Here is a 26,624-nt window from a genome sequence, read left to right on the forward strand (position 1 = left end):
AAAGTCAGGGCGAGTTGGATGTACCAGTCAGACAGCAGGCACATTCGAATAGCCAAGTTTTCAGGTCTTTTTAAAATTTCTTATTATTTGTCCTACAACCTCTTGTGAATGTTATTGAAATCTTATGTAACCATTAAAAATTAACCAGCAGTAAGACATTTTTAAAGGTGCTTGACACAGGCAATTGAGCAGGGTGAGCAAAGCCTACCTTGTCAATGCCCATTTCCCAAATATGAAGAGGTCCATATTCAAAAGCATTTAGCTGTCAAAAGCATTTAGTCATCTAAATGAAGATTTGGGCATTTATCCAGCTACATTTTAGCTGGCTAGAGTTTAGCCAGATAAGTTAGGGGCATTCCTGGGGGGCATAACTGGGAGGAGTTGAGTTAGCTGGATTACATATCTGGCTAACTCTGGTACATTTATCTGGCTCTGATACATTTATCTGGCTCTGGTACATTTATCTGGCTAACTTTAAGATAGCCAGATATATATACAGCAATGTGGCCAGGCCACTGAATATATGGACTTAGCAGGATAAGTTTATCTGGCTAACTAGCCGAGTCGCATAGCAGCTGAATATGGACATTAAAAAAACCTTTTATTTAATTACTTTTTTTTTTATTGGCCCATTCCGTTAATGCCGGGGCAGCATACTGAGCAATCTTATTTGATATGTTGCTTATAGTTGTTGGCACTAGTAGTGACTACTTTCAAGCTTTTCAATTTTTGATATTCATAAGTATGGAAAGGTCACCTCCCCTACATATGGGCATATGCACTTTTCAGAGCCATCAGCTGCAGATTAAACTAGACTTTCAGATTGGTCGTTGTTGGCTAAAATTATGCAGAACTGGAACAGAAAGTAGATAACCTAAGTTTCCAGGTTACCCGCTCTCTCTCCAGCCTCCCATACTGGGTCTCTTTGCCTGAAAGCAACAGGGAAATTTCATCAGCACTGTGGCAGAGCATAAGACAAATGGGGGCCACATAGCTGGTCCTAACACGGAAGCAGTGTCACTACACCCTGCATGGAAGATGCGTGAGAACACTCACACAGTAACTCTAAGAACTGTGATCTGATCTCATGGTTAGCCCTTGTGTTTTGTTTCCTCATGGCACACACTTTCATTTGAAACTGAAAGCCCATGGCAAGAGAGTCAGGAGAAGGAAAGGTAGCCATAGGAACAGAGCACAGGTTACTTAGAGTCAATGTTTTGCTGTTTAGTACAGGGTGAGCTGTACTGTAGACTGGTGAACCTGACATCAAATGAGGTGATCAGATTTGCAAATAACACAGGGATGGAAACTATCAAACTGGCGCACGGGCACACTGTGGCGCGAGTGCATCAGTACATGCCCAGATATGCAGCCATTTCCTAACTTGCGCTCACATTATAAAATAGCCTGGCCATGCACATATGTGCACCCAATTTTAAGTGGGCACACGTGTAGGCACACAAATCCAGATTCCACCGCATAAGTCAGGTTATTTTATAACAGATATCAATTGCTGGCCCAAAACTTTGAAACTCAGTGCCAGAGTTTCTCTGAGCAACAACAGACATCAATAGTTGCTTTATATGAGTAATTTTATAAATGTTTTTAACATCTGTTTCTTTTTTTTTTTTTTAAAGAAATTGCAGGGGCTTTTTGAATAAAAAATAAACAAGCAAATATATTTGTTATACAATATAGAATTCAAGTATATAAACTATACACTTTTGTTTATACAAGACAGAAAATGCTTATTTGAAATGTAAAAACATATTTATCAAGATCCTATGGTATGTTTAGGGATCTATTTTATTTTGCCAGGGAACTTCAATGTTAGAACAAAAAAGAAATCAGTGGAAAAATGACTTTTCCACTGATTTCTCTCCTGTGTTTTACATCAAAGTCATTTTTCCACTGCTGCCTTTTGTTATAACATTGAAATTCCCAGGCACAATAAAATAAGTGAAAATGAAGGCTCTTAAGTATGTTTTAAAAACTCATGTAGTTGATTTATTTTTTTCCCATTTTGGGTTTGGATGCATTTTTTAAAGTCTTAGAAAGTTCTCCTTTAGGGGTAGCAAGGTGCGCTGCAGCTGGAAAGGGACTGGGAGGAACCAGAATCTTCTTCTGGAGCTTCAGCTCTAAGATCTCAAAACAGGTCTTGATCTCTTCTTTCAAAATCACATCAACAACTTTAATTTGGGATCCAATTACTTCTTTCACCAACTTTTCTAAAAGCTAAAAAAAAATACATCTTGCGTTAAAAAAGAGCTCATTATATAGTTATTCACTTTTCTATGATTCATATCCTTATTTATAAGTTGGAATTCATCAGATAATTCAAAATTATATTCAAAGTCATAATACAAGCAGCAAAGGATCAATAGACTTCCACCAACAATCCCTTCATAAAAAAGTAAAATGAAGTGACCTAAGAAAAGAATAATTTAAATACCAACAATTTTTCACTTAACTGTTCAATACTAAGAAGCTGGTTGCATCTTTAGGCTGGTATAAGCCATGCAGCCCCATGCTTCTTTAATGGGAGCCTGTCTGAAGACCAATAGAATTATGGTGACAGCACCGCCATTGCTTCCCTGCTACTGCAGGCTAGAAAGTCTGGCTGAGAGAACTAGGAGAAGGGAGGAGAACCAGACAGTCTGGGAAGCTCTCAAGTTGTATGAAAGCATGGGGCTAACACCATTGGCCCTGACAATGCTTGCTGTGAAACTGAAGGACAATCAGGGGAGAGTACAAGTGTTGCCCTCCCTTTTCCTGAAGCAATCCATCATTCTTTCTTCACGGCCTATATACCACCTATTTAGAAAAGAAGCGTGAACAGCAGAGATAAGAGGAGAAAAGACAATAATAGGGTCAAACAGCACAGCACTTATACCTCCTGGTGCCTCTATAAAAGAACAAGGAGAGAAATGTAGGGGGACAGAGGGCTGGGAGTTGTAGAAGAGTAAATGGACTGGGAGGTAGAGAAGAGCCAGAGAGGGAGAGGGAGTGCTGAGAATCAGCAAAAAGTAGATGGCAGGCTCAGAGTGGGCAGTGGGTAAGAGACAAGGAAGTGGAGGGAGAGAGACAATTAGAATGATATGGAGGTGTAAGAGATGAGATGATAAATGGGAGAATAGGGATGGAAGTGAAGAACATAATGAAGCCAGAGAAACTGAAAAAAAGAATATGGAGAGAAATGAGATCAAAGAAAGAATACTAGAGAGATAGATGGAAGAGGGAATAAGGGTGAAAACAGAAGACACAAGGAATAAAAAATTAGACTGAAAGGAGAACTAGGAAAAGAAGGGAAAGGAGATAAAAATCAGAGAACACACTAAGTTTAAAACTCTCAGACAAGCTATGTAGAAAAAAATAATTTTAAGTTAAGTTACTGGACTATACAACTTTTTAAAACAATTTTCTATTTATAAGAATTTACAAAATTAAATCAAGAAAACATCTGAAACTGAAATGACATAAATCAACAGGAATAACAGACACAAAATAAAGAAAATGAAGATTAAGCAATAATAATGTCCCATAAAATCCTGAAATAATAGAAAACTTAAGCCAAAAATGTGCGAGGAAAAGAAAAAAATGGCAATCATAGACAAAGTAACTGCGAGTAGTTATCTAAAGATATACAGAGAGAGGTGCATTTACCATTATCCACACAAAGTTATACAGTCAGTTCCACTGTAATTTCAAGGTTTGGATAAGTTCTTGGAGGAGATGTCCATTAACTGCTTTTAAATCAAGTTGTCATAGAGAATAGCCACTGCTATTACTGGCATGGGATCTACTTAAGTGTTTAGGTAATTGCCAGGTACTTGTAAGCCTGGTTTGGCCACTGTTGGAGACAGGATGCTGGGCTTGATGGACCCTTGGTCTGACCCAGTGTGGCAATTTCTTATGTTCATAAGAGAAACTAAGGGCAACTGCTGATAAGGCTTCTCCTTCAAAATCCAACAACAAAAATAGATGAATACATAGGGGTAGATTTTGAAAGGGTTGCGCGCGTATGCCTCCCCCTGCGCACGCCGAGCCTATCTTGCATAGGCTCGGCGGTGCGCACAAGCCCCAGGACGCGCGTAAGTCCCGGGGCTTGAAAAAATGGGCATTCTGGGGCTGGGCCGTGGACGCGGCGCCGGCCCGGAGGCGTTTCGAGGGTGGGACCGAGGCTTCCAGAACAGCCACCAGGCCGGGGGATGGAGAGCTGGTGCGCGCAAGTTTGCAGGCGTAACTTCTTCAATAAAGGTCAGGGGGGTTTTAGTTAGGGCTGGGGGGGGGGGGGGGCGGGTTAGATAGGAGAAGGGGAGGGGAAGATGCGGGGGGGGGGGGGCAGAAGGAAAGTTCCTTCCGAGTCCACTCCGAAAGGGAACGGAGGCAGCCTGCTTGGCTCGGTGCGCGCGCAGGCTGCACAATTGTGCACCCCCCTGCGCGCGCCGACCCTGGATTTGATAACATGCGCGCGGCAGTGTGGTTTGCGCGAACAAATCTACGCCCGTGGGCATGTTATAAAATCTGGCCCTTAGAACACAAAATAACATAATACTTCTAAAAGCCATAGGAAAGGTCATTTTCAAAGCCATTTCCATAATGTGCTTTTAAAAAATGCCTGCTCAATGTGCAGGTGAAGGTATGCACACGGGGCCTGTCTGCACATACTTCTCTCAGCTGACTGAAGAGGCGCTCTTGTTGGTGGAGCTGGGGTGGGGTTTGGAATTATATGAATAAGTTTGTATTTTCAAAAATGTGTGCATATATTTCCTTAGAAAAAAATTTGCAACAAATTAGCAGGTGTGTGGATAGTTTTGGTGATATCACTTTCAAAAAGGGAAAAGTTTGTTCTTATATGGGGTAATGTGGTAACTGCCCACAGACTTTACATGTTTGTTCAGACCTAGGTCCATCGAGCCCAGTCTCCGACAGTGGCCAGTCTGGGTCACAAGATCCTGGCAGACCTAATACACATTCCGAGGACTCACTAGAGGAAGATCCTGTCCGAAAAATCTGATTGACTTTTTTGATTGGGTTACTAAGGAATTGGATCAAGGAAGAGCACTCGATGTGATCTACTTGGATTTCAGCAAAGCTTTTGATATGGTCCTGCATAGGAGGCTTGTGAATAAAATGAGAAGCTTGGGAGTGAGCGCCAAGGTGGTGGCCTGGATTACAAACTGGTTGACGGATAGAAGACAACATGTGATGGTAAATGGAACCTACTCTGAAGAGAGAATGGTGTTAAGTGGAGTGCTGCAAGGATTGGTGCAGGGACTGGTCCTGTTCAGTATCTTTGTGAGTGACATTGCGGAAGGGATAGAAGGTAAAGTTTGTCTTTTAGTGGATGATACTAAGATCTGCAACAGAGTGGACACACCGGAAGGAGTAGAGAGAACGAGATGTGATTTAAGAAAGCTTGAACGGTGGTCATAATATGGTAGCTGGGATTCAATGCCAAGAAGTGCAGAGTCATGCATCTGGGAATTGGTAATCCAAAAGAGCTGTATGTCTTGGGGGATGAAGGGCTGTTGTGCACGGAGCAAGAGCGGGACCTTGGGGTGATAGTGTCTAGCAATCTGAAGATGGTGAACCAATGTGACAATGCAATAGCTAAAGCCAGAAGAATGCTAGGTTGCATAGAGAGAGGAATAACCTGCATGAAAAAGAAAGTGATAGTCTCCTTGTACAGGTCCTTGGTGAGGTCTCACCTGGAATATTGTGTTCAGTTCTGGAGACTGTATCTCAAAAGAGACAGAGACAGGATGGAGGCAGTCCAGAGAAGGGCAGCAAAAATGGTGGTGGTGGTGGTGGTGGTGGTGGGGGGGGGGGGTTGTCTCCATCAAATGACTTATGAGAAGTTAAAGGATTTAAATATGTATACTCTGGAGGAGAGGAGGTGCAGGGGAGATATGATACAGACCTTCAGATACCTGAAAGGTTTTAATGATGCACAATCGACAAACCTTTTCTGTTGAAAAGAAATCAGTAGAACTAAGCATCACAAAATGAAACTCCAGAGAGGATGACTCAAAACCAATGTCAGGAAATATTTCTTCACGGAGAGGGTGGTGGATGCCTGGAATGCCCTTCCGGAGGAGGTGATGAAGACAAAAACGGTGAAAGATTTCAAAAGGGCATGGGATAAATACTGTGGATCCCTAAAGGCTAGAGGATGAAAATGAAGAACAGAGTGCATGGGGGTAACTTGCTGGTGCAGTGGTTACTGCCCATAACCAATAAGCCTTCATACCATGATGCAACTCCATTATTGCTCTCTGCTTTTATGGCAGGGGGAAAAGAGGAAAAGGGGAATTAGATTCAGACAGCAACCAACAAGGACATTGGATTTTATGGTCTAGGAAATCAAATAAGCATGGGGGTAACTTGCTGGTGTGGCGGTTATTACCCTTAACCAACATACCTGATACATTGGATGCAACTCCAACATTGCTCTCTGTTTCAATGGCAAAAGGTAACAGGGAACTGGACTCAGACAGCAACCAACAAGGGCCCTGATTTTGATGGTTTGGGAAGCTAAGTAAGGGGGTGACTTATATGGCACAGCAGATGCTACCATAAGTTTGCTGGGCAGACTGGATGGACCGTTTGGCCCTTTTCTGCCGTCATTTTCTATGTTTCTATGATAGTGTTCACAGTCATTTCCATTGGAAACATATAAAATGACAAATAAAGACTGTCAGGCCAATCTATATCCTGGTACAACAGTATAGCCCCATTTTTCTCTGTACTTCCATCACTACTATTTTATTTAAATTTTTTAAATTTAAATTACTTAAATTTTTTTATTAGCTTATAGAATGTTAATAACAATCAAAAAACATTTACATGCCTATCTTCATCAAGACTTTAATAAGAGGGAGGGAGGGAGGGAGGGAGGGATGGAGGGAGGGAGGGAGAGAGAGAAAGAAAGAGAGAGAGAGACTCTCTACAAGCCCCTTGTAGTAGTTAGCTATTTATAATCTCTATAGGAGGCCCACCTAGTAACTCACCCACCTAGTAACTCGAGGTAGGTAGTGTAGGGTTAGGGGCCACTTTTAGATGCAGAGTGAGATGTACGAACAGAACAGTACACTCTTGTGAAGATTTGATGTCCTTTGGAGTGGGGAAACTCACACAAAGATGAGAATTGTACAGTGTTCTCTCAGCCTAGCTTGATGGACTCAAAGCATTATGGGCATAACACATAATATCACACAGCTTAATGCTATTGAAAAAGGTGTAGTTATTTTTGGTGTTATGGTTTCGGAAAGCCAGTCCACTTTTTCAGAAATCCCACCCCCAGCTCCTCCCCAATCCCTCCCCTTTTAAAAATTTGCATCGTGCCATGCATTATGGCACGAAAATGCCTTAACGCGTGCAATAATGCCATAATGCATTTTGAAGAATGATGTGGTTTATTTCCAGATTTTCCAACCCTTTACCCCATATCTACCCCCTCCTTCATTCCTCTCCCCCAGTGAGAAGTCAGGTGAGAATTTGGCAGCACCAATCTTTCCAACTATCCCAGGTGTATACATAACTCAGAACATCCCAAATTTCTTATCACAACCCGAATATAGCAACCATTCTAATTAAGTTGTAAGCTAGGAAAGTCCAAAATATTATTAACTATAATGTTATCTTCTATTTGTAGAATCTTCTGGAGATGGAATCTCAAAGTCTAATTTTATCCTGAATAATCTCTGTTAGTTGATTCACACTTCTATACATTTCTTAGATTTCTTAGGTCCCAGAGACTATGTCTTATGATACAAAAGCATCAATTCCAACAGGCCTGCAGCCCATTGCTCTTTAGAGGGAGCTTCTGGTGCAAGCCATTTAACCAGGATACATTTCTTTGCAATCGCCAATGCTTTAAGTGTGAACTTCATATTCCTCATACTGCTATGTGACTCTCCCTGTGGTATCCCAAATAAACATAATTGCATCTATTTATACAACTAAGGTTGCTTGTTCTCAGTTTTTATTTTATTTATTCCTGAAATTTATCAGTGTTTATTATAATGAACAAAAATGGAGAAAAATCAGTGGAAAAAAATGATTCATTTTTGAGTCCTGATTTGGATTGGAATACCATGTACAATTCTGGAGGCCACATCTTCAAAAGGATACAATCAGTCCAGAGGGTGGCTATTAAAATGGTCAGTAATCTGTATTGTAAAGCACGTGGGGACAGACTTAAAGATCTAAATATTACACCCAAGAGGAAAGGCGAGACGGGAAATACAATAGAGACACTTAACTGCCTCAGAATTATCAACGCACAGGAAGTGGGGCTTTTTCAATGAAAAAGAGACTCTGGAATGAGGGGGTCATGGGAGCATGAAAGGGAGTAGACTGAAGAATAATCTAAGGAAATGTTACTTTACAGAAAGGGTGGTGGATGCATGGAACAACCTTCCAGTGTAGATGGTGGAGACAAGGACAGTATCTGAATACAAGAAAGGATAGGATAAGCACAGGGAATCTCTTGAGGGAATGGTAGGGGTTGTAGAACTGAGCAGTTGTTTGGGTGGGCAAAATAGATAAGCTGAATGGTCTTTTTCTGTCATCATGTATGAAATATGGTGTCTCAGAACTCATGGAGAACTGCTTCAAGGCAGAATCCAACTGATCAAAATGCTTATTTTCCCTAAATGCTACCCATAATTCCAGAAAAAGATGTTCATAGAGTTAATAAGTCTAGGGAGGGGGAAGGAAGAGGAGATGTGACTGCTCTAAGTTACAGCTATACAGCTACTCCCTGTTTGTTTGTCTTCTAATATCTGATTGGCAATACAAATGTTAGAGCCATTAGTCTGATATATGCTGTCACCATTATCATTGTTTTAATAATAATGTTCATAATAAGATTAAAATAAAAGTCATCATGGGGTTTGATAATGTGAGGTGGTTAATTTAAATCTTCCATAGCATCAAAGATTCCAGCTATGCTGTCCCATCATACCACTTGATGCTGAAAAGGTATTTGATAAGCCTATGTGGGCCAGTCAAAGGAAGTGTTGGTGAAGTAAGCAGAGGAGGAAGAGGTGAGGGTCAGAGCATCATCCATGGTCATGAAGGCCAATTGGAGGAGGAGGAAATGAGGTTAGCAGATGAGTAGGTGGTGAAATCAGAGATGTTGTCAGCGATGGTGCGAGTCAAAGAAAAATAATTTTCTATCTTCCTGAATTCAAGACAGAATATGTAAGAGACTAGGGGAGAAGAGAGGACGAGACGAGGGGAGACTAATGGGCACAGGGGAGGGGAGGAGAGGGATTGAAATAAGGGGAAAATGTCATTAAACCTCACCCTAAGTGGTAACACACTAAGGGGCGGATTTTAAAAGGAGCGCGAATAGCCTACTTTTGTTTGCGCTCCAGGCGCAAACAAAAGTACGCTGGATTTTAGTAGATACGTGCGGAGCCGCGCGTATCTGCTAAAAACCTGGATCGGCGCGCGCAATGCTATGGATTTTGTATAGCCGGCACGCGCCGAGCCGCGCAGCCTACCCCCGTTCCCTCCAAGGCCGCTCCGAAATCGGAGCGGCCTCGGAGGGAACTTTCCTTTGCCCTCCCCTCACCTTCCCCTCCCTTCCCCTACCTAACCCACCCGCCCGGCCCTGTCTAAACCCCCCCCTTACCTTTGTCGGGGGATTTACGCCTCCCAGAGGGAGGCGTAAATCCCCGCGCGCCGGGCCACGACCTGGGGGCGGGTACGGAGGGCGCGGCCACGCCCCCGGACCGCCCCGGGCCGTAGCCACGCCCCCATACCTGCCCCCAAAACGCTGCCGACACGCCCCCGAAATGCCGCAACGACCGGGCCCGCCCCCCGATACGCCCCCGACACGCCCCCCTCGGAGAACCCCGGGACTTACGCGAGTCCCGGGGCTCTGCGCGCGCCGGTAGGCCTATGTAAAATAGGCTTCCCGGCGCGCAGGGCCCTGCTCGCCTAAATCCGCCAGGTTTTGAGCGGATTTAGGCGAGCAGGGCTCTGAAAATCCGCCCCTAATATTTTTAGAAAGGCCAGAAACCATCTTCACCAGCCTTTTGTCTAGTACTGCGTAAATTTACTTCTGCTATGGAGGAGGTGTAAATTTTAAAAAAAGAAAACCCTCATACTAGGGGTTTTAAGGGTCTGGGCATGTTATAAAATAGTCTGGCCTCACCCAGATGTGCACCAAATTTTAAGTGGGCGCACGCATGTCCTCGCAAATCCCGCTTCTATTGCGTAAATTGGGGGATTTTAAAAGGGGCACCTCAGGCTTTTAAAATTCATCTTTTAATGTGCAGAACTGAATTTTCTAATCTATATGAGGATTTGTGCCCTGTGTTCCTTTTCCTACAGAAATAGAAGAGGCAAAGTACTGAAGTATCTGCAAGGAAATTTTCAAAAAGAAACCATAACCTGGATAGGTTCTCCTTGAAAATTCACTGAAAGGTAGGCAGGTAAAAAAAGGTACTCATGTATCTTGCTGTTAGGCAGCTTAGTGAAAATTCCCCCTTCATTTCTGGTTTTTAATGTACCATCACAGCCTTACTGGGTATTTAAATTAGGGGGTCGAGTTAGCAAGGAGGTGCAAGGGGCGCTTGCGCGCCCCTAGCACCTCCTTGCTAACAAGAACCCGATCGGTGTCGGCCGTCCGCTGGTTAGGAAAACTGACGCCACACAGCCAGGGGGTTCAGGAAACGGACGCTTGTCAGTTGAGTGTCCGTTTCCTGCACCCAGCTGCCGGTGTTTTTGTTTTTTAACTTTATTTATAGATTTTACTATATGGCTCAGTACTATTCTTCATTTTTATAAGCCTGTGAGACAAATATGATCAGCAAATAAAAACTTACTCGAAGTCCCTGTAACAAGAGTGTCTCTCCTGGACATTACTAGAAATACAGCATTCTCAGTTACAGATCCCTATTTATGGAACAATCTTCCAGAACAGCTACATGCTATTACATTTTCCAAGACTGTTGTGGTTGAGGATCCAGCAAGGCTGGGGAACCCCCACCGGAATAGTCCAGGCCTATAGGGCAAGCCAGAACTAAGCTGGGGAATCTTCGGCCTATACCAGCCACCTCCCCTGCAGGTTGAGTCCTTGGGTTCTGGCTGCCGGCAGTACTTAGACAGGGGCTGAAGACTGAGGAGACTGGAACAGGCTGGACTGGAGACTGGAACAGAAGCAAGGCTGCAACCAGAGGTAGGCTTGGAACACTGAAGCAAGCTGGGACACTGGGACAGGCTGGAACAAATAGAACAGGACAGGACAGACAAGAAAAAGCCTAGACCAGACAAGTAACACAAAAGGCCTAGGGAGGCCATTGAGCAAGACAAAAACAGAAGGTTTAGGGAGGCCAGAGAACAAAACTAAAGCAGAAGGCTTAGGGAAGCCACAGAGCAAAACTTGAGTAGAAAGTTTAGGAAAGCCACAGGGCATTCAGAGATGTAGGGCCAAGCAGGGATCCAAGTAGACTTGATGACAAGGCCCTGAGCATAACCAGAGGCAGAGTTAAACAATCTGGACCTTGCTGAGTCATGGGATCACGGTGGCTATGACTTGAGAGAGGGTAAGAGCAGCTCCCCAAGGGCCTCTGGTGGTTGGGAGACTGCATAACAGGCAGAATCACAACAAAGACTTTTAGAAAGGCACTTAAAATGTTTTTATTTTCTAAGGCCTTTGAAACAAGTATCTAAAGGCACGTGCCCTAGGCCTCTTTTATCACTGGATTTATGGTATAAAATAAACAGCAGGGTTATAATAATAATGTTTTCACTTATGTATGTTTACCATGTAACCTGCCTCGGGCTACTTTTGTATGAGTGTGGCTATAAATCTTTTAAAATAAATAAATAATATAAATATTGAAAGCCAAGGTTCTTTTGCAATCCAAACTGTACAACACTTGTCCACCTTTGTGAACATGTGGCCTGGGAAAAAATGTTGGAAGGACAATTGACTGTTTAAGGTGAAAGTCCGGCACTACCTGTGGGCTCTAATTATCATGTCGGAATACATCCATGAACCCGCATGCAATTCAGGCCTCTTCTCCATAATTATGCTGGCTAAGGCATGAACACCTTAAATCCAATTATTAATGAATCTGGGTACCTGGTGTTTTTCATAGTTTGGTCTGCTCTTTTCTTACCCTCCCCTGCCTCCTCAGGGTCCCTCAAGAACCAAGATGAAAAAATATCTGGCTTTCCCATACAAGTCATCTCAGCTGACTTGGAAGCCCGATGCTGTTGTACTGTTTGTTTAGGGTCTTAAACATTGCTACATGTAGGTTATTCCAGGGCTTTCTTGGAGGCCCAATGCAGTCATATTGATGCTGTTTAGGATTGTAACCACCACTCCATAAAGGTTATCTCAGAGCCTTCTTGGAAGCATAATGCAATCATGCCACTGCTGTTTTGAGCTAATATAAAACAAGCATTCAAATATTTAGCAAGCTTCAATAATACACCAGAAGGTAGCATTTTTTTCCACAGAATGAAAAGCTCAAGGACAAGGGGTAATCATATGAAACTGAAGAAAGAGAAATATGAGAAAATGTTTTTTCAAGCGGATCTGATAAGATCATAACAAAAATAGAATTAAAAAAAAAAATGCATGGAACAAATGGGCAGACTGATTGGACCAAGTGATCCTTATCTGCTAACATCCTTTAAGTCTCTTATTGGAGATCCCTCAGTTCGACAGGCACGACTCTTTAATACTAGAGAAACTTCCTTTTCTATAGCGGCTCCAGTCCAATGGAACCTCATCCCTTTTGAAATCTGTGCGTTGGAAGATGTTAAAAAATTTAAGATGGCATTTAAGAGTAATTTGCTTACTCGCGCATTTAATATTGTATAATACAATGTGAATGTCTTTAATTTGTTAAAGTGAACTCATGGAGTGTTGTTTGTTGAATCTCCCTGTTAGATCTACCATAAGGAATGTTACTCAGTGAATCTCCTTGTAGGGATAAGTCTCTAAATGTTAGATTTTTGATAACTTGATATGGTTTCTATGAAACCTTACACATTTGTTTGTGTTATTTGTGTTTTTGTTTTTATCATTATGTATGTATATTATGTATATCGCCTAGGCCTTTCAGTGTTAGGCGATTAATAAATTTTATTAAATGAAAATGAAATGAAAGTCAGAAGAAGAGAGAAAGCTGGTATCAATAATTTAGGAAGAACAACATTATAAACTGAAATACAGCAGTTAAGAACTATGTAGGCACATTCAAGAAAGTTTGAAGTTTTAAGGGTGTTAGAAACCATCCCAGTTGCCATGCCCAGAGCTTATAATTCACCAGACTCTACCAAGTATATGTTATCACTGCAGAAAGTGATTAATGCGCTGTGCATTTCAGCATTTGTCATCTGAGTCCATGTTATGACATGAAGGCTCAGATTGCAAACCTCAAAAGCAAATAAAGTCCCAACAAGAATGCAATATTTCAATATGTTCTCATTAATGTGGCTCTATAAGGGATCTTCATACAACTAGTTTCATACACTCCAACTTATCATGCTAATACCAATTTTTAATCAATCATCAGTCCCATAAAATCAATAGAAATATAATTTGCATATAAAAATTAAAATGCAGCACTTCCCTTACACCCTGAGGGTAAAGCAAGTTGATGAGATGATAAAACTTGAGCTAGTTGTATACTTATTTGAATGATAGCTTAGATTGTCATCCTATTTTTTGCTTATAGCTAAGATAGAAACATAGAAATGATGGCAGAAGAAGACAAAATGGCCCATCCAGTCTGCCCAGCAAGCTTTCACACTTTTTTTTCTCTCTCTCTCTTTCATACTTATCTGTTACTCTTGGCATTTAGTAACCTTTTGGTTCGATTTCCCATCCACCTCCACCATTAATGTAACTTTTTGGTTCTATTTCCCTTCCACCCCCATCATTAATGTAGAGAGCAGTGCTGGAACTGCTTCTAAGTGAAGTATCTAGTTTAATTGGTTAGGGGTAGTAACCACCACAATAAGCAAGCTACTCTCACGCTTATTTGTTTACCCAGCCTATGCAATTTAGTCCTTGTTGGTTGTTATCTGAATATAAATCCACCTTTCTTCATCCCCCCTGCCGTTGAAGCAGAGAGCTAGTCTGGATATGCATTGAAAGTGAAGTATCAGGCTTGTTTGGTTTGGGCTGGTAACCGCTGTAACAAGCAAGCTACTCCCCGCTTTTTTTTGTGAATGCAAATCCTTGGACCGGTGCTTTTCAATATATATATAAATGATCTGGAAAGGAATACGACGAGTGAGGTTATCAAATTTGCGGATGATACAAAATTATTCAGAGTAGTTAAATCACAAGCAGACTGTGATACATTACAGGAGGACCTTGCAAGACTGGAAGATTGGGCATCCAAATGGCAGATGAAATTTAATGTGGACAAGTGCAAGGTGATGCATATAGGGAAAAATAACCCTTGCTGTAGTTACATGATGTTAGGTTCCATATTAGGAGCTACCACACAGGAAAAAGATCTAGGAATCATAGTGGATAATACTTTAAAATCGTCGGCTCAGTGTGCTGCAGCAGTCAAAAAAGCAAATAGAATGTTATGAATTATTAGGAAGGGAATGGTTAATAGAATGGAAAATGTCATAATGCCTCTGTATCGCTCCATGGTGAGACCACACCTTGAATACTGTGTACAATTATGGTCGCTGCATCTCAAAAAAGATATAGTTGCGATGGAGAAGGTACAGAGAAGGGCAACCAAAATGATAAAGGGGATGGAACAGCTCCCCTATGAGGAAAGGCTGAAGAGGTTAGGGCTGTTCAGCTTGGAGAAGAGACGGCTGAGGGGGGATATGATAGAGGTCTTTAAGATCATGAGAGGTCTTGAACGAGTAGATGTGACTCGGTTATTTACACTTTCGAATAATAGAAGGACTAGGGGGCATTCCATGAAGTTAGCAAGTATCACATTTAAGACTAATCAGAGAAAATTCTTTTTCACTCAACGCACAATAAAGCTCTGGAATTTGTTGCCAGAGGAGGTGGTTAGTGCAGTTAGTGTAGCTGGGTTCAAAAAAGGTTTGGATAAGTTCTTGGAGAAGTCCATTAATGGCTATTAATCAATTATACTTAGGGAATAGCCACTGCTATTAATTGCATCAGTAGCATGGGTTCTTCTTAGTGTTTGGGTAATTGCCAGGTTCTTGTGACCTGGTTTTGGCCTCTGTTGGAAACAGGATGCTAGGCTTGATGGACCCTTGGTCTGACCCAGCATGGCAATTTCTTATGTTTCTTATGTTCTTTTATCCACATTTCCTCTTGCCTTTGAAGCCTAGAGCACTGTCGTAGTCGCATTAACCGTGTGTATGTCTATTGAATAAGGGTATTATCTCCAGGTATTAGCTGTCATTCCCGCAAGCCACTCTCTCTTCATTCACATCCTCTAGACTTTATGGATCCACAGTGTTTATCCCATGCCCCTTTGAAGTCCCTCACAGTTTTGGTCTTCACCACTTCCTCCAGAAGGGCGTTCCAGGCATCCACCACCCTCTCTGTGAAGAAATACTTCCTGAAATTGGTTCTGAGTCTTCTTCCTTGGAGCTTCAAATCGTGACCCCTGGTTCTGCTGATTTTTTTCCAACGGAAAAGGTTTGTCATTGTCTTTGGATCATTAAAACCTTTCGAGTATCTGAAAGTCTGTATCATATCATCTCTGTTCCTCCTTTCCTCCAGGGTGTACATATTTAGATTCTTCAATCTCTCCTCATAAGTCATTCGATGAAGACCCTCCACCTTTTTGGTCGCCCTTCTCTGGACCGCCTCCATCCTGTCTCTGTCCCTTCGGAGATACGGTCTCCAGAACTGAGCACAGTACTCCAGGTGAGGCCTCACCAAGGAGCTGTACAAGGGGATAATCACTTCCCTTTTCTTACTTGATATTCCTCTCTCTATGCAGCCTAGCATTCTTCTGGCTTTAGCTATCTGCAAAACTTGGGTCTTCGTGCTTCTTCTCCATATCCTTTGTGTGATATGAAACCATACCATTTGATGATCACTGGTGCTGAGGTGGGCTCCCACCTGGACATCAGAGACATAATCTCCATTAGTGAGCACTATATCGAGTATAGCTCCATCTCTTGTGGGTTCAATTACCATTTGTTTGAACAAAGCCCCTTGCAGGGCATCTACTATTTCTCTACTATTGTTAGATTCTGCAGAATGGATACGCCAGTCTACATCTGGCATATTAAAGTCTCCAACAATCACCACTTCTCTCTTCTTTCCAATCTTTTGGATGTCTTCAACCAGATCTCTGTCATGCACTTTCTTTTGATTTGGAGGCCTGTAAACCACTCCAATATAAATGGAGGTCCCATCATCTTTTTTTAGGTCGGCCCATAGTCCTTCTTCATTGCCCCATCTTCCTTGCAGCTCAGATGCTTGGAAATTGTTTCTGACATAAAGAGCCACTCCTCCCCCCTTTCCTATCCTCTCTGTCCTTCCTTAACGGTATTGCCATATCTCAATCATGTGATTCTGTGAACCACGTCTCCGTGACAGCAACAACGTCTAAGTCTGCCTCCACCATTAGGGCTTGCAGGTCTGGGATTTTATTGCTCATTTGTGCTCATAGCTTTCCAGCTTTTCTCATTCAGGTTACTGCTTTTCCTGGACTCCTTTTGTGACTTTAGTTGAGTTTTGTTATCCACTTCACCCGACACAATGAGCTTTTTCCTTTGGTTACTGATCTGGAAATTCTGTATGCATTGGGTTTCTTCTCTCTTTTCTGATAACACTTCAATCTTTTTTTTTTCAAGAACTTCTTCAGTATTTAATACAGAGAAGGATTTGTGTACTTTTTGCACTTGATAGAGTGTGTGTCTCCGCATCACAGGTCTAATTCTACCAGAGCCCACTGTAATCCTGTTGTTTTTTGAGTTCCTTAATGCCCTGTGTGAGTGTGTGTGTGTGTGTGTGGGGGGGGGGGGGGTAGCCTTGTGGGCTGCACAGCTGTCAAGGACAGGTGTCTGTGGCTCACAGGTCTTATCCTACCTGAGCCCACTGTAAATCTCATTTTCTTTGACTTTTGGTGTTTATGTGATAATGAGGAATTAATTCCTGAATAATGTAAAGTGGGTGAGGCTTTCTTTATTGAAGCTAATTCAGCTTTAACTTCAACCAGCTCCTTTTTCAAGGAAGAGAGTTCTGAGCAAATGGGGCAAGCCCTAAGTTTCCAGATGATTTCCCTCAGAACAAAAGCTCCACAATAGTTACATTGGATTGTCCTCATTTTGGTAAATCTATTTGATGGATAACACCTAAGGAAATATCAATTTACTAATTCATCTTGTTGCCAATTATATATTTAGGCAGACTATATCACTTCTCAGGAACTTTTTGAGATTCAAGAACACAATGGAGATACCTTAAATTTAATCAGAAAAAATAACTAGAATAAATAATTCCCATTATGTATTGTTCCCTGATTCATATAGTAGTTTCTAGACTCAAGTCATTCATGAAACAGCATTTTTAAAGCTATTTAAACAGAGAACAAAAAATGGATAAACTCATGGTAAAATAAAAAGGGTAATAGAACTTGTCTCTCTTTAGAAATTGATATCTGAGCACACATTAAGTAGAGATCTCAGACAAGGCACAATTCCTCTGTTAGGAATAACTAACAAGCACAGACACCTATTCTTGAAATTAGCTTAGCATCTGCAAGTCAAATGGCAAGATGATACTCCTAAAAATTGTCCCCCACAAAAGCATGAATAATCTAGTGCTTAAAAATAAATACCCTTGAAGCTAAGATGGCTAGAATCCTGGATGGCCAGATTCCAACCTTCCACAATGGCAATTGGTTATGCAGGGCCCGGGCAAGGGTATTAGTTGCCCCACCCATTACACCTCTACATACTAGAAACGACTGACACAGCAGCCCTATCTCCATCCCTGACCCCGGGCTGCCTGCTTTCTCTCTCCTCCAGCTGCCCCTCTTTCTCTTATCACCTCAGGCCCAGCAACCCTATCTTTTCCAGTAGCCTTCCATCCCCAACAGCCCTGGCTTTCCCAGAGCACCCATGCCCAGCAGTCCCCATCTCTCTTTCTCTCTCTCAGCTCCAGGTGCAGAGTCACACACTCACAGCCAGCAAGGAAGGTGGAGGAGGAAGAGGGGAAAGCCAGCAAGACTGCACTGCACCCTGCAGTGCTCCAAACTCGGACCAATGGCCCAGAACTGGGTCAGACAATTAAACAGCTGCCTCAAAGACGTCCTCTGATCTGTCTCTAGTTCTCCTCCTCCATGTGTTTACCTTGCTCCCTTATCCTGCTGAGTGTGCAAGCAGTTTTTCTCTGCTGCATCTGAACACTCAAGTACCATCCCCAAGTACAGGTGTGATATCGGGGTGGGGGGGGTTGGAGATAGGTGCCCAGCCCCCTCAGTTCACATCCAGCCATCACAGTCTGTCTTCCTCTCGTCTCAGGCTGAAGGGATGGGCAAGGCCAACATGATCTGACATTGGCCCAGTCTTGCTGCCAAAAGCATAACATTGTAGGTGGCTGCCTAGTCCACCCAGTGCTTCCACTGGCCCTGTGACTATGGCCAGATGTTACCCATTTTACAATTAAGCCAAATATTTGACTACAAAAGAATCAAAATATCACTGTTACCTTACAAAGATGCTAAAACGTTACCTTTCTATTTAGAATTTGTGAATCTTGCATTCTCAGGTGTTTATAAATGTTTTCCAGCATCTTCTCATTATGCAAATACAGTTTTTCCTTGAAGAGCAACAAATCGGTGCGTTTTTGGATTTCAGCAGCTGAGAGGTTTGCTACTTGTTGCTGATACAGGTAGACATTCACGTCACAACCTTCATTTAATGGAAGAGGATGTGGCGGGGCATAGATTTCTAAACTGATTGCTGTCCGATGGAGATCTTGGCTTTGACACAGTACAAACTGATAGAGCTGGTAGTGCTTGATGAATGTATTGATGAAGTAGTCAAACAAAATAAGCAGTTGATGGCGAGTCAGCTGAGATTCATATGCTTTAAGTTTATCCTTTAATAAGCTCAATGCTTCTGAAACAGATAGCCCTAAAATAAAACACGTTTTTCAAATTAATTTTAGAACAAGTCAGTGATTTAAATACATTATAAGGTCCATATTCATAAGCCATTTAGACGGGTAAGTCAAAAGTTATCTATCTTAATGGCACAACTGGTATATTCAGCCACTTATCCAGCTAAATTATAGCTAGATAACATCTTATTCGTCTATAATTTCGCCAGATAAAAAGGACGTGTTACTGAGGCATGCCGGAGAGGAGTTATTCAGCTAACTTAGCCGAATATGGCATATATATATGGCTAAATTATCCAGCCTTGGGTTCCCAGATAACTTGCTACTTACCTGGATATCTTTGCCTCGAAGTAAAAGGGTATTAAGGGTATTTACTTCTAGTGATGGAAGCAGAAACCTGGTGTAATTTACGCTTCCAGATCAACTTTGACAGAAGTTGCGCTGGATCACGCCAGGAGCGGGCAAGTGTGGACCCCTCTCTCAGCAGGGATTTTTTTTACCACGGCAAGTGAGGGAAAGGGTTGGTGGGGGATTGGTGTGTGGCGGAGTGTTAAATGGGGGAGGAGGAAGGGCCTGGCCTTACCAGTTATTCTGGGAAGAAGGGGTTTGTCTGGGGGGGGGGGGGCAACAGCTCCATTATATTTAGAGATTTGGGGTGGGGGATGCAAGGCCTGATAACGCAACTTTTATAATAGATGGGGGAGGGAGGGGTTTACAAAAAAATCAGGCCATAGGCACCTTTAAATCTTGTATTTTTTTTGGAGGCCAGATAACTTAAAAACCCAAACCTACATTCAACCATAGCTGTTTATGTTTTTAAGTTTTATGGCTACATGTAACTGGATACATTTTAGCAAGTATATTCAGTGGGACATTTATCCCTTGAATATACGGGACAAGTCACCCGGCTGACCTTAGACAGATAACTTATCCACTGAATGGCCTACTAAATATAGGCCTCTATATTTATTTAATCAGTATCCAGTCTGAATAGTGATCTTAAAATCACAAACCAATATTGGTGCTCTAATGGTATGGATACTGAGTAACTGGGGAGTGGTGAAAAAATAGGATCTTTTGTGCAAGTGATAACTTTTAACTGACACTTCTGTCATGAGATAGAAGTGCCTTTGTAGAACCTTTGAGCTGTGATGGTGTCCTATACAAAACTGATAACTGCAGATCTGTAGAACTCTGTATAAAGGATATGCCAAGTAATATTTCTGACAAGAATATATTTACAAAATATATTGCTTACTTAAGCAGAACATAATGCAGACAAGATTGAGAGGGGAAAAAGACACAAGAGGAAGGAAGCAAAGTCTATCAGGGGCAAGCAAAGGCAAGAATAACAAAACCTTTAGCTAAATAGCACTCCCCTGTGGCAGAGATCTTCTCCCACTGTCGTGGCTGAGGCTGGTGGGATGCTAAAAGTTGCTGCACAAGAATGGGGTCCAGAACCCACCCAGCAAAGTCTCCCAGGGGCAGGGAGGGGAAGCAGGGAGAAATTTAGGGTAACCGTCCTAAGGGAGGATGTTACCTATAGTACCTTGGAAATAAACAATTGCTGATGTTTATACTTGTTTGATAAGTTTATGTTTACTAAAAAGAAAATGTTTAGAAGTAATCTTGTAGTAAACCTTACAAGGATTCAAGTTCTGAAGCATGTATTATTGGAATAATACTTCAAAAAATCATTTGTCAATCAGACAAGTAAACAACAAGTAGAAATTGTAAATACTTTCCAAATTTTTCTTTTCTGGTAGCAGTGCAAAAACAATATTAACAATTCTATTTTGTTTCCAAGAACCTTCTGCTGATTTCATCTCCAAGTCAGATAAGTATTACTTTTATTCTTTTGTGTATATAGGCCACTGTTGTCACGTTGTCCGAAATCACGACCTGCTTGATTCTGCAGTCTGTGGCTGAACTGCAAGCATGCCAGCGGTACCGCCTGGGCCTCCAGGCGATTGATGTTCCAGCGGGACTCTTCGGCATTCCAGCGCCCCTGGGCCGTTAACTCCAGACAATGAGCCCTCCAACCGTGGAGACTCGTATATGTTGTGAGTACCAACCAGGTCGGAGAGGACAAGGGAATTCCCTTTCTCAGATGATCCTCCTGCAACCACCACTGGAGGTGGGAGTAGATTTCCATCGGCAAGTGGAGCCAAACTGCATAATCCTGAGACTGCAGGTTCCAATGAGATAGCAGAGAGCATTGAAGAGAACGCATATGCGCCCTTGCCCACAGCACCACTTCCAGGGTAGCTTCCATCAAGCCATTCCACCCATCTGCCAAGAGTTTGCTGAGCTCGATGTCAAGTTTTGAATATAAAATAATAAGACGTGCTATATAGGAGAATCCGAATATGATCAAGTATGTACCTTCATACGTAGCTGTAAAAAATATATTGCTATCGTGTCTGTAAGCCAGTTACTCTAAGGCTTTAAAAATCATTAGGTACCTTGATCTTTTGCAAATGGTGATTTTTTGTCACTTGTGTGGTGTTTACAAATGTTGATAACCTTGACTTGTTTGCTTGCCCTTACTTTTCCACATCATATGGTAAAAGATTTTTCATGTGTCACGATATGCCACTTATCTTATGTTGTCCGATTGACTCAGACAGATGTAGTTGAACTCTGGCAAAAATTATATAGCCGACATCTAGATGTTTCGGAGCAAAGAAGCTCCTTCTTCACGGGCTTGAAACTGCCAGGGTATCCGGCTGCAAAAGGCTGCTCTATAACATGGCTCTGCTGACTGTGAATCTGTGCAAGGAAATATCGTATGAAAAAAGAATCCCCTTAGTTATTGAAAAACACTTAACTATTGGAAACATAGAGTGAAAAATAATACATACTTGCTACGTGACACGGCAGCAAAAAACTGCTCTACAGTAGAAGTTTTTCCAAAGATACTGTGAATGGTGCGTTGTGCACTGCGATTAAGTACACTTGCAAAGAAACCCCATTGTTCCCTGTTGGGGATACTTCAAGCGGTGAACATGCTATCACTCATGAACACTGAAACGAAGTATTAAAAAATGCAGAGAACTTCTTAAACTTGGAAAAAAGATAACTGACAGTAACTGTCTGTCCATGTTGTGCTGTATAAAACCAGGGATACTCACTGCAGGCTGAAGAGCGGCACTCGACGGTAAAGAAGCGATTATACCTTTAACGGGCGTGAAAGACGCTGACAGCGGCACCATATTTAAAGGGAATTCCTTCGTGTCAAAATGATGACGGCTGCATGATGTCAGAAATCTGAATATCTCGCGGAAAAAATAAATAAATTTTAAATCAAAGAAAACCATTCTATTTTGTTATTCAGACCTGAGGGTTCCAAGGTATTAAGACGATGTATCTAGGCATTTTCCTTTTGATTCAATACATTAACTCTGTCACCTCCTCGCCAGGATGCTTGCACATGTTCAATTATTGCCCATTTAAAATCACTGAATGTGTGTCCATGGTCAATGCAATGCTTAACTACTGGAGCCTTAAGATCATGATTGTTGATCCTACATTTATGTTTAGTGAGACGTGTCTTGATCTTACGTTTGGTTCGTCCATTGTAAACCTTTGGACAGGAACACTGGAGAGCATAAATGACAAAATCGGTGTTGCAGTTAACATCGCAATTGAGCTTAACTTGAAGTCCTGTAGTGGGATTGCTCCAACTAATGCCTTGGTGTGCTTGTGTACAAAAGGAACATTTCCCACACGGAGTTTGTCCTGAGGTGACAGGTGGTCTTAATTCTGGATTTGATGCTCAAATGACTCGTTGTCTAATGTTCTGGCCTCTTGAATAGACAAACATGGGTGTTTTGTGAAATATTGGGTGCGGACTGAGAACATACCAGTGCTTGAGGAGGATCTGCCTGACCCATGGTGTAAGTTGTGAATGTTGCAGTACGCAGGTGAGGTCAGAAACCATAGGTTTTTGTTTATATTGTAGCAATGAGTCCCTGTCAGAGAAAATCTCATCCCAATCTTAAATTTACACTTACTTATCATCAAGTAAGTATATCATATTTGGATATACAGATCATCAAGCAAGGATCCAAGCTACAGTCCACATTATTTAGAAAGCCTACGGATAGAAATAACTTTCTACGTTTTGATAGACATCATCCAAGACGATTCAAGGAGGGCCTTCCAGTAGGCCAATTCTTCCGCATCCGCAGGCTGTGTTCAGATGAGGATGAATTTCATCATCAAGCAGAATTACCAGCATCAAGGTTTCAAGCTCGTGGATATCCAAAACATGTCATCACACATGCACACAAAAGAGCTACTTTCTCTGACAGGGACTCATTGCTACAATATAAACAAAAACCTATGGTTTCTGACCTCACCTGCGTACTGCAACATTCACAACTTACACTTTGGGTCAGGCAGATCCTCCTCAAGCACTGGTATGTTCTCAGTCCGCACCCAATATTTCACAAAACACCCATGTTTGTCTATTCAAGAGGCCAGAACATTAGACAACGAGTCATTCAAGCATCAAATCCAGAATTAAGACCACCTGTCACCTCAGGACAAACTCCGTGTGGGAAATGTTCCTTTTGTACACAAGCACACCAAGGCATTAGTTGGAGCAATCCCACTACAGGACTTCAAGTTAAGCTCAATTGCGATGTTAACTGCAACACCGATTTTGTCATTTATGCTCTCCAGCGTTCCTGTCCAAAGGTTTACATTGGACGAACCAAACGTAAGATCAAGACACGTCTCACTGAACATAAATGTAGGATCAACAATCATGATCTTAAGGCTCCAGTAGTTAAGCATTGCATTGACCATGGACACACATTCAGTGATTTTAAATGGGCAATAATTGAACATGTGCAAGCATCCTGGCGAGGAGGTGACAGAGTTAATGTATTGAATCAAAAGGAAAATGCCTGGATACATCGTCTTAATACCTTGGAACCCTCAGGTCTGAATGACAAAATAGAATGGTTTTCTTTGATTTAAAATTTATTTATTTTTTCCACGAGATATTCAGATTTCTGACATCATGCAGCCGTCATCATTTTGACACGAAGGAATTCCCTTTAAATATGGCGCCGCTGTCAGCATCTTTCGCGCCCGTTAAAGGTATAATCACTTCTTTTCCGTCGAGTGCCGCTCTTCAGTCCGCAGTGAGTATCCCTGGTTTTATACAGCACAAGATGGACAGACAGCTACTTCAGTTATCTTTTTTCCAAGTTTAAGAAGTTCTCTGCATTTTTTAATACCGTATTTTCCAGCGTATAAGATGAGTTTTTAACCCCTGAAAATCTTCTCAAAAGTCGGGGGTCGTCTTATACGCCGGGTATCGTCTTATAGGGCGTATACCGTAGTTGTCGCCGGTAATCCAAAGTTACAGCGTCCGGTGCATTCCCCACGCACTCGCTCCTCGAGTCACTCCCCCGGATGCTGTAAAAGCAAGCCCCTTTTGCCCAGCACCAACCAATCAGGCAGTGCACCTTCGCTCCTCGAGTCACTCCCTCCCCTCACCGGATGCTGTAAAAATGTTTTTTGGGTTTTTTTAAAGTGTGAATAGTCAAGCTTTTATTTTCAATCATTCCAGCGATTAAAGCTAAAGAAAAGTCTACACTGCAGCAAAGTTCAGGATTTAGCACCTTAGAAGAAAAAATTTGCTTCGGTTTCAGAGCTTTAAGACACAGTAACTTGGCAATACCAGTGGTGTGACAACTACAAGAAGGTGAAATGAACAGTTCATCTGGTTCATGTAATCTGGCTTCACATTTTTAAGATTGGTATGAAAAGAAAGATACTTGCTACTTACATGAGTGTATAAGATATGTACCGGTTGTTGAAGATATGAAATTGAAAACAATCAGTAAGATGCAATTTCATTTTCTACAAAAAAAAAACAAAAAAGTTCATTCTCCGCTCCCTCGCTCCCCGATTGGCTGGTGCTGGGCAAAAGGGGCTTGCCGAAGCAAGCCCCTTTTGCCCAGCACCGACCAATCGGGCAGCACGCCCTCACTCCTCGAGTCACTCCCTCCTGCTGTAAATGTTGGCATGCGTTGGAAGAGGGGTAGTCTTATACGGCGAGTATATCCCAAACTCTATATTTTAACTGGAAAAGTTGGGGGTCGTCTTATACGCCCAGTTGTCTTATACGCCGGAAAATACGGTACTTCGTTTCAGTGTTCATGAGTGATAGCATCCCACCGCTTGAAGTATCCCCAACAGGGAACAATGGGGTTTCTTTGCAAGTGTACTTAATCGCAGTGTACAACGCACCATTCACAGTATCTTTGGAAAAACTTCTACTGTAGAGCAGTTTTTTGCTGCCCTGTCACGTAGCAAGTATGTATTATTTTTCACTCTATGTTTCCAATAGTTAAGTGTTTTTCAATAACTAAGGGGATTCTTTTTTCCTACGATATTTCCTTGCACAGATTCACAGTCAGCAGAGCCATGTTATAGAGCAGCCTTTTGCAGCCGGATACCCTGGCAGTTTCAAGCCCGTGAAGAAGGAGCTTCTTTGCTCTGAAACATCTAGATGTCGGCTATATAATTTTTGCCAGAGTTCAACTACATCTGTCTGAGTCAATCGGACAACATAAGATAAGTGGCATATCGTGACACATGAAAAATCTTTTACCATATGATGTGGAAAAGTAAGGGCAAGCAAACAAGTCAAGGTTATCAACATTTGTAAACACCACACGAGTGACAAAAAATCACCATTTGCAAAAGATCAAGGTACCTAATGATTTTTAAAGCCTTAGAGTAACTGGCTTACAGACACGATAGCTATATATTTTTTACAGCTACGTATGAAGGTACATACTTGATCATATTCAGGATTCTCCTATATAGCACGTCTTATTATTTTTTGATTTTTGTTTCCTGCTATTTCTATTGGGTCTTATATTAAGTAGTATTTACGATAGCTGCCATTATGGCTATCATAGAGTGGAAGGACATATTTAGCTATTCAACAGAGCATGTAGCACACATAGCTCAGGAAGTATCCCCTTTTTTCAGACACCATTGTTCCAGCACCATCTACATCAGATCTATTGGGTGATTTAACTAAATTAAATAAGAGAAGTTTAAGAGTAGAATTACATGGGGTCACTCTCATCAAGTACATCAAACAACAACTTATACCCAGAGGACTTAGAATTAATAAGGAACCGTTAATGTTTGCAGACAGACCAGATTTCTTCTCAAAATGGATAGCAATACTTAACAAGTGCTCCCTTGATCTCATGCTACTCATCATTGAGTACACTAAAACTACCATAGAAGACATTAAAGCAGAAATTGTAGTGGTAGAGGACGAATATAAACAAAGTGCAACACCAGATACGACTCAACCAGCATTAGAACATCTGCAATCATCCATGGAGAAGTTCAAAGCAGACATCAAGCGGAGCAAAATAAGTAAGTTCAATAGAGGTAAGAAAGATTACGCGGAGGGGAATATTTATTTCTGGTTGAACAAAAAAGACAAAAAAGATCAAGACACACAGAAGCCAAGGAAAGTAGCTTTCTCTGGCTCAGATGATTCCTCTAG

The 26,624-nt window shown here is 41.9% G+C and overlaps 1 protein-coding gene across 1 annotated transcript in view; it reads right to left on the reverse strand.

Moving 5' to 3' along the window:
• Window positions 1-975: 975 nt before the first annotated feature.
• Window positions 976-26,624, reverse strand: part of C3H8orf74 (chromosome 3 C8orf74 homolog) — an 81,139-nt gene continuing 55,490 nt past the window's right edge. The window contains exons 3-4 of the mRNA XM_029596154.1: window positions 18,680-19,083; window positions 976-2,235 (exon numbers count right to left, since the gene is read on the reverse strand). Of these exons, the coding sequence (XP_029452014.1) occupies window positions 2,008-2,235; window positions 18,680-19,083 (632 nt within the window). The 3' untranslated portion in view covers window positions 976-2,007. The remainder of the gene's footprint in view (window positions 2,236-18,679; window positions 19,084-26,624) is intronic.

Source organism: Rhinatrema bivittatum, chromosome 3, assembly GCF_901001135.1.
Source record: "Rhinatrema bivittatum chromosome 3, aRhiBiv1.1, whole genome shotgun sequence".
NCBI lineage: Eukaryota > Metazoa > Chordata > Amphibia > Gymnophiona > Rhinatrematidae > Rhinatrema > Rhinatrema bivittatum.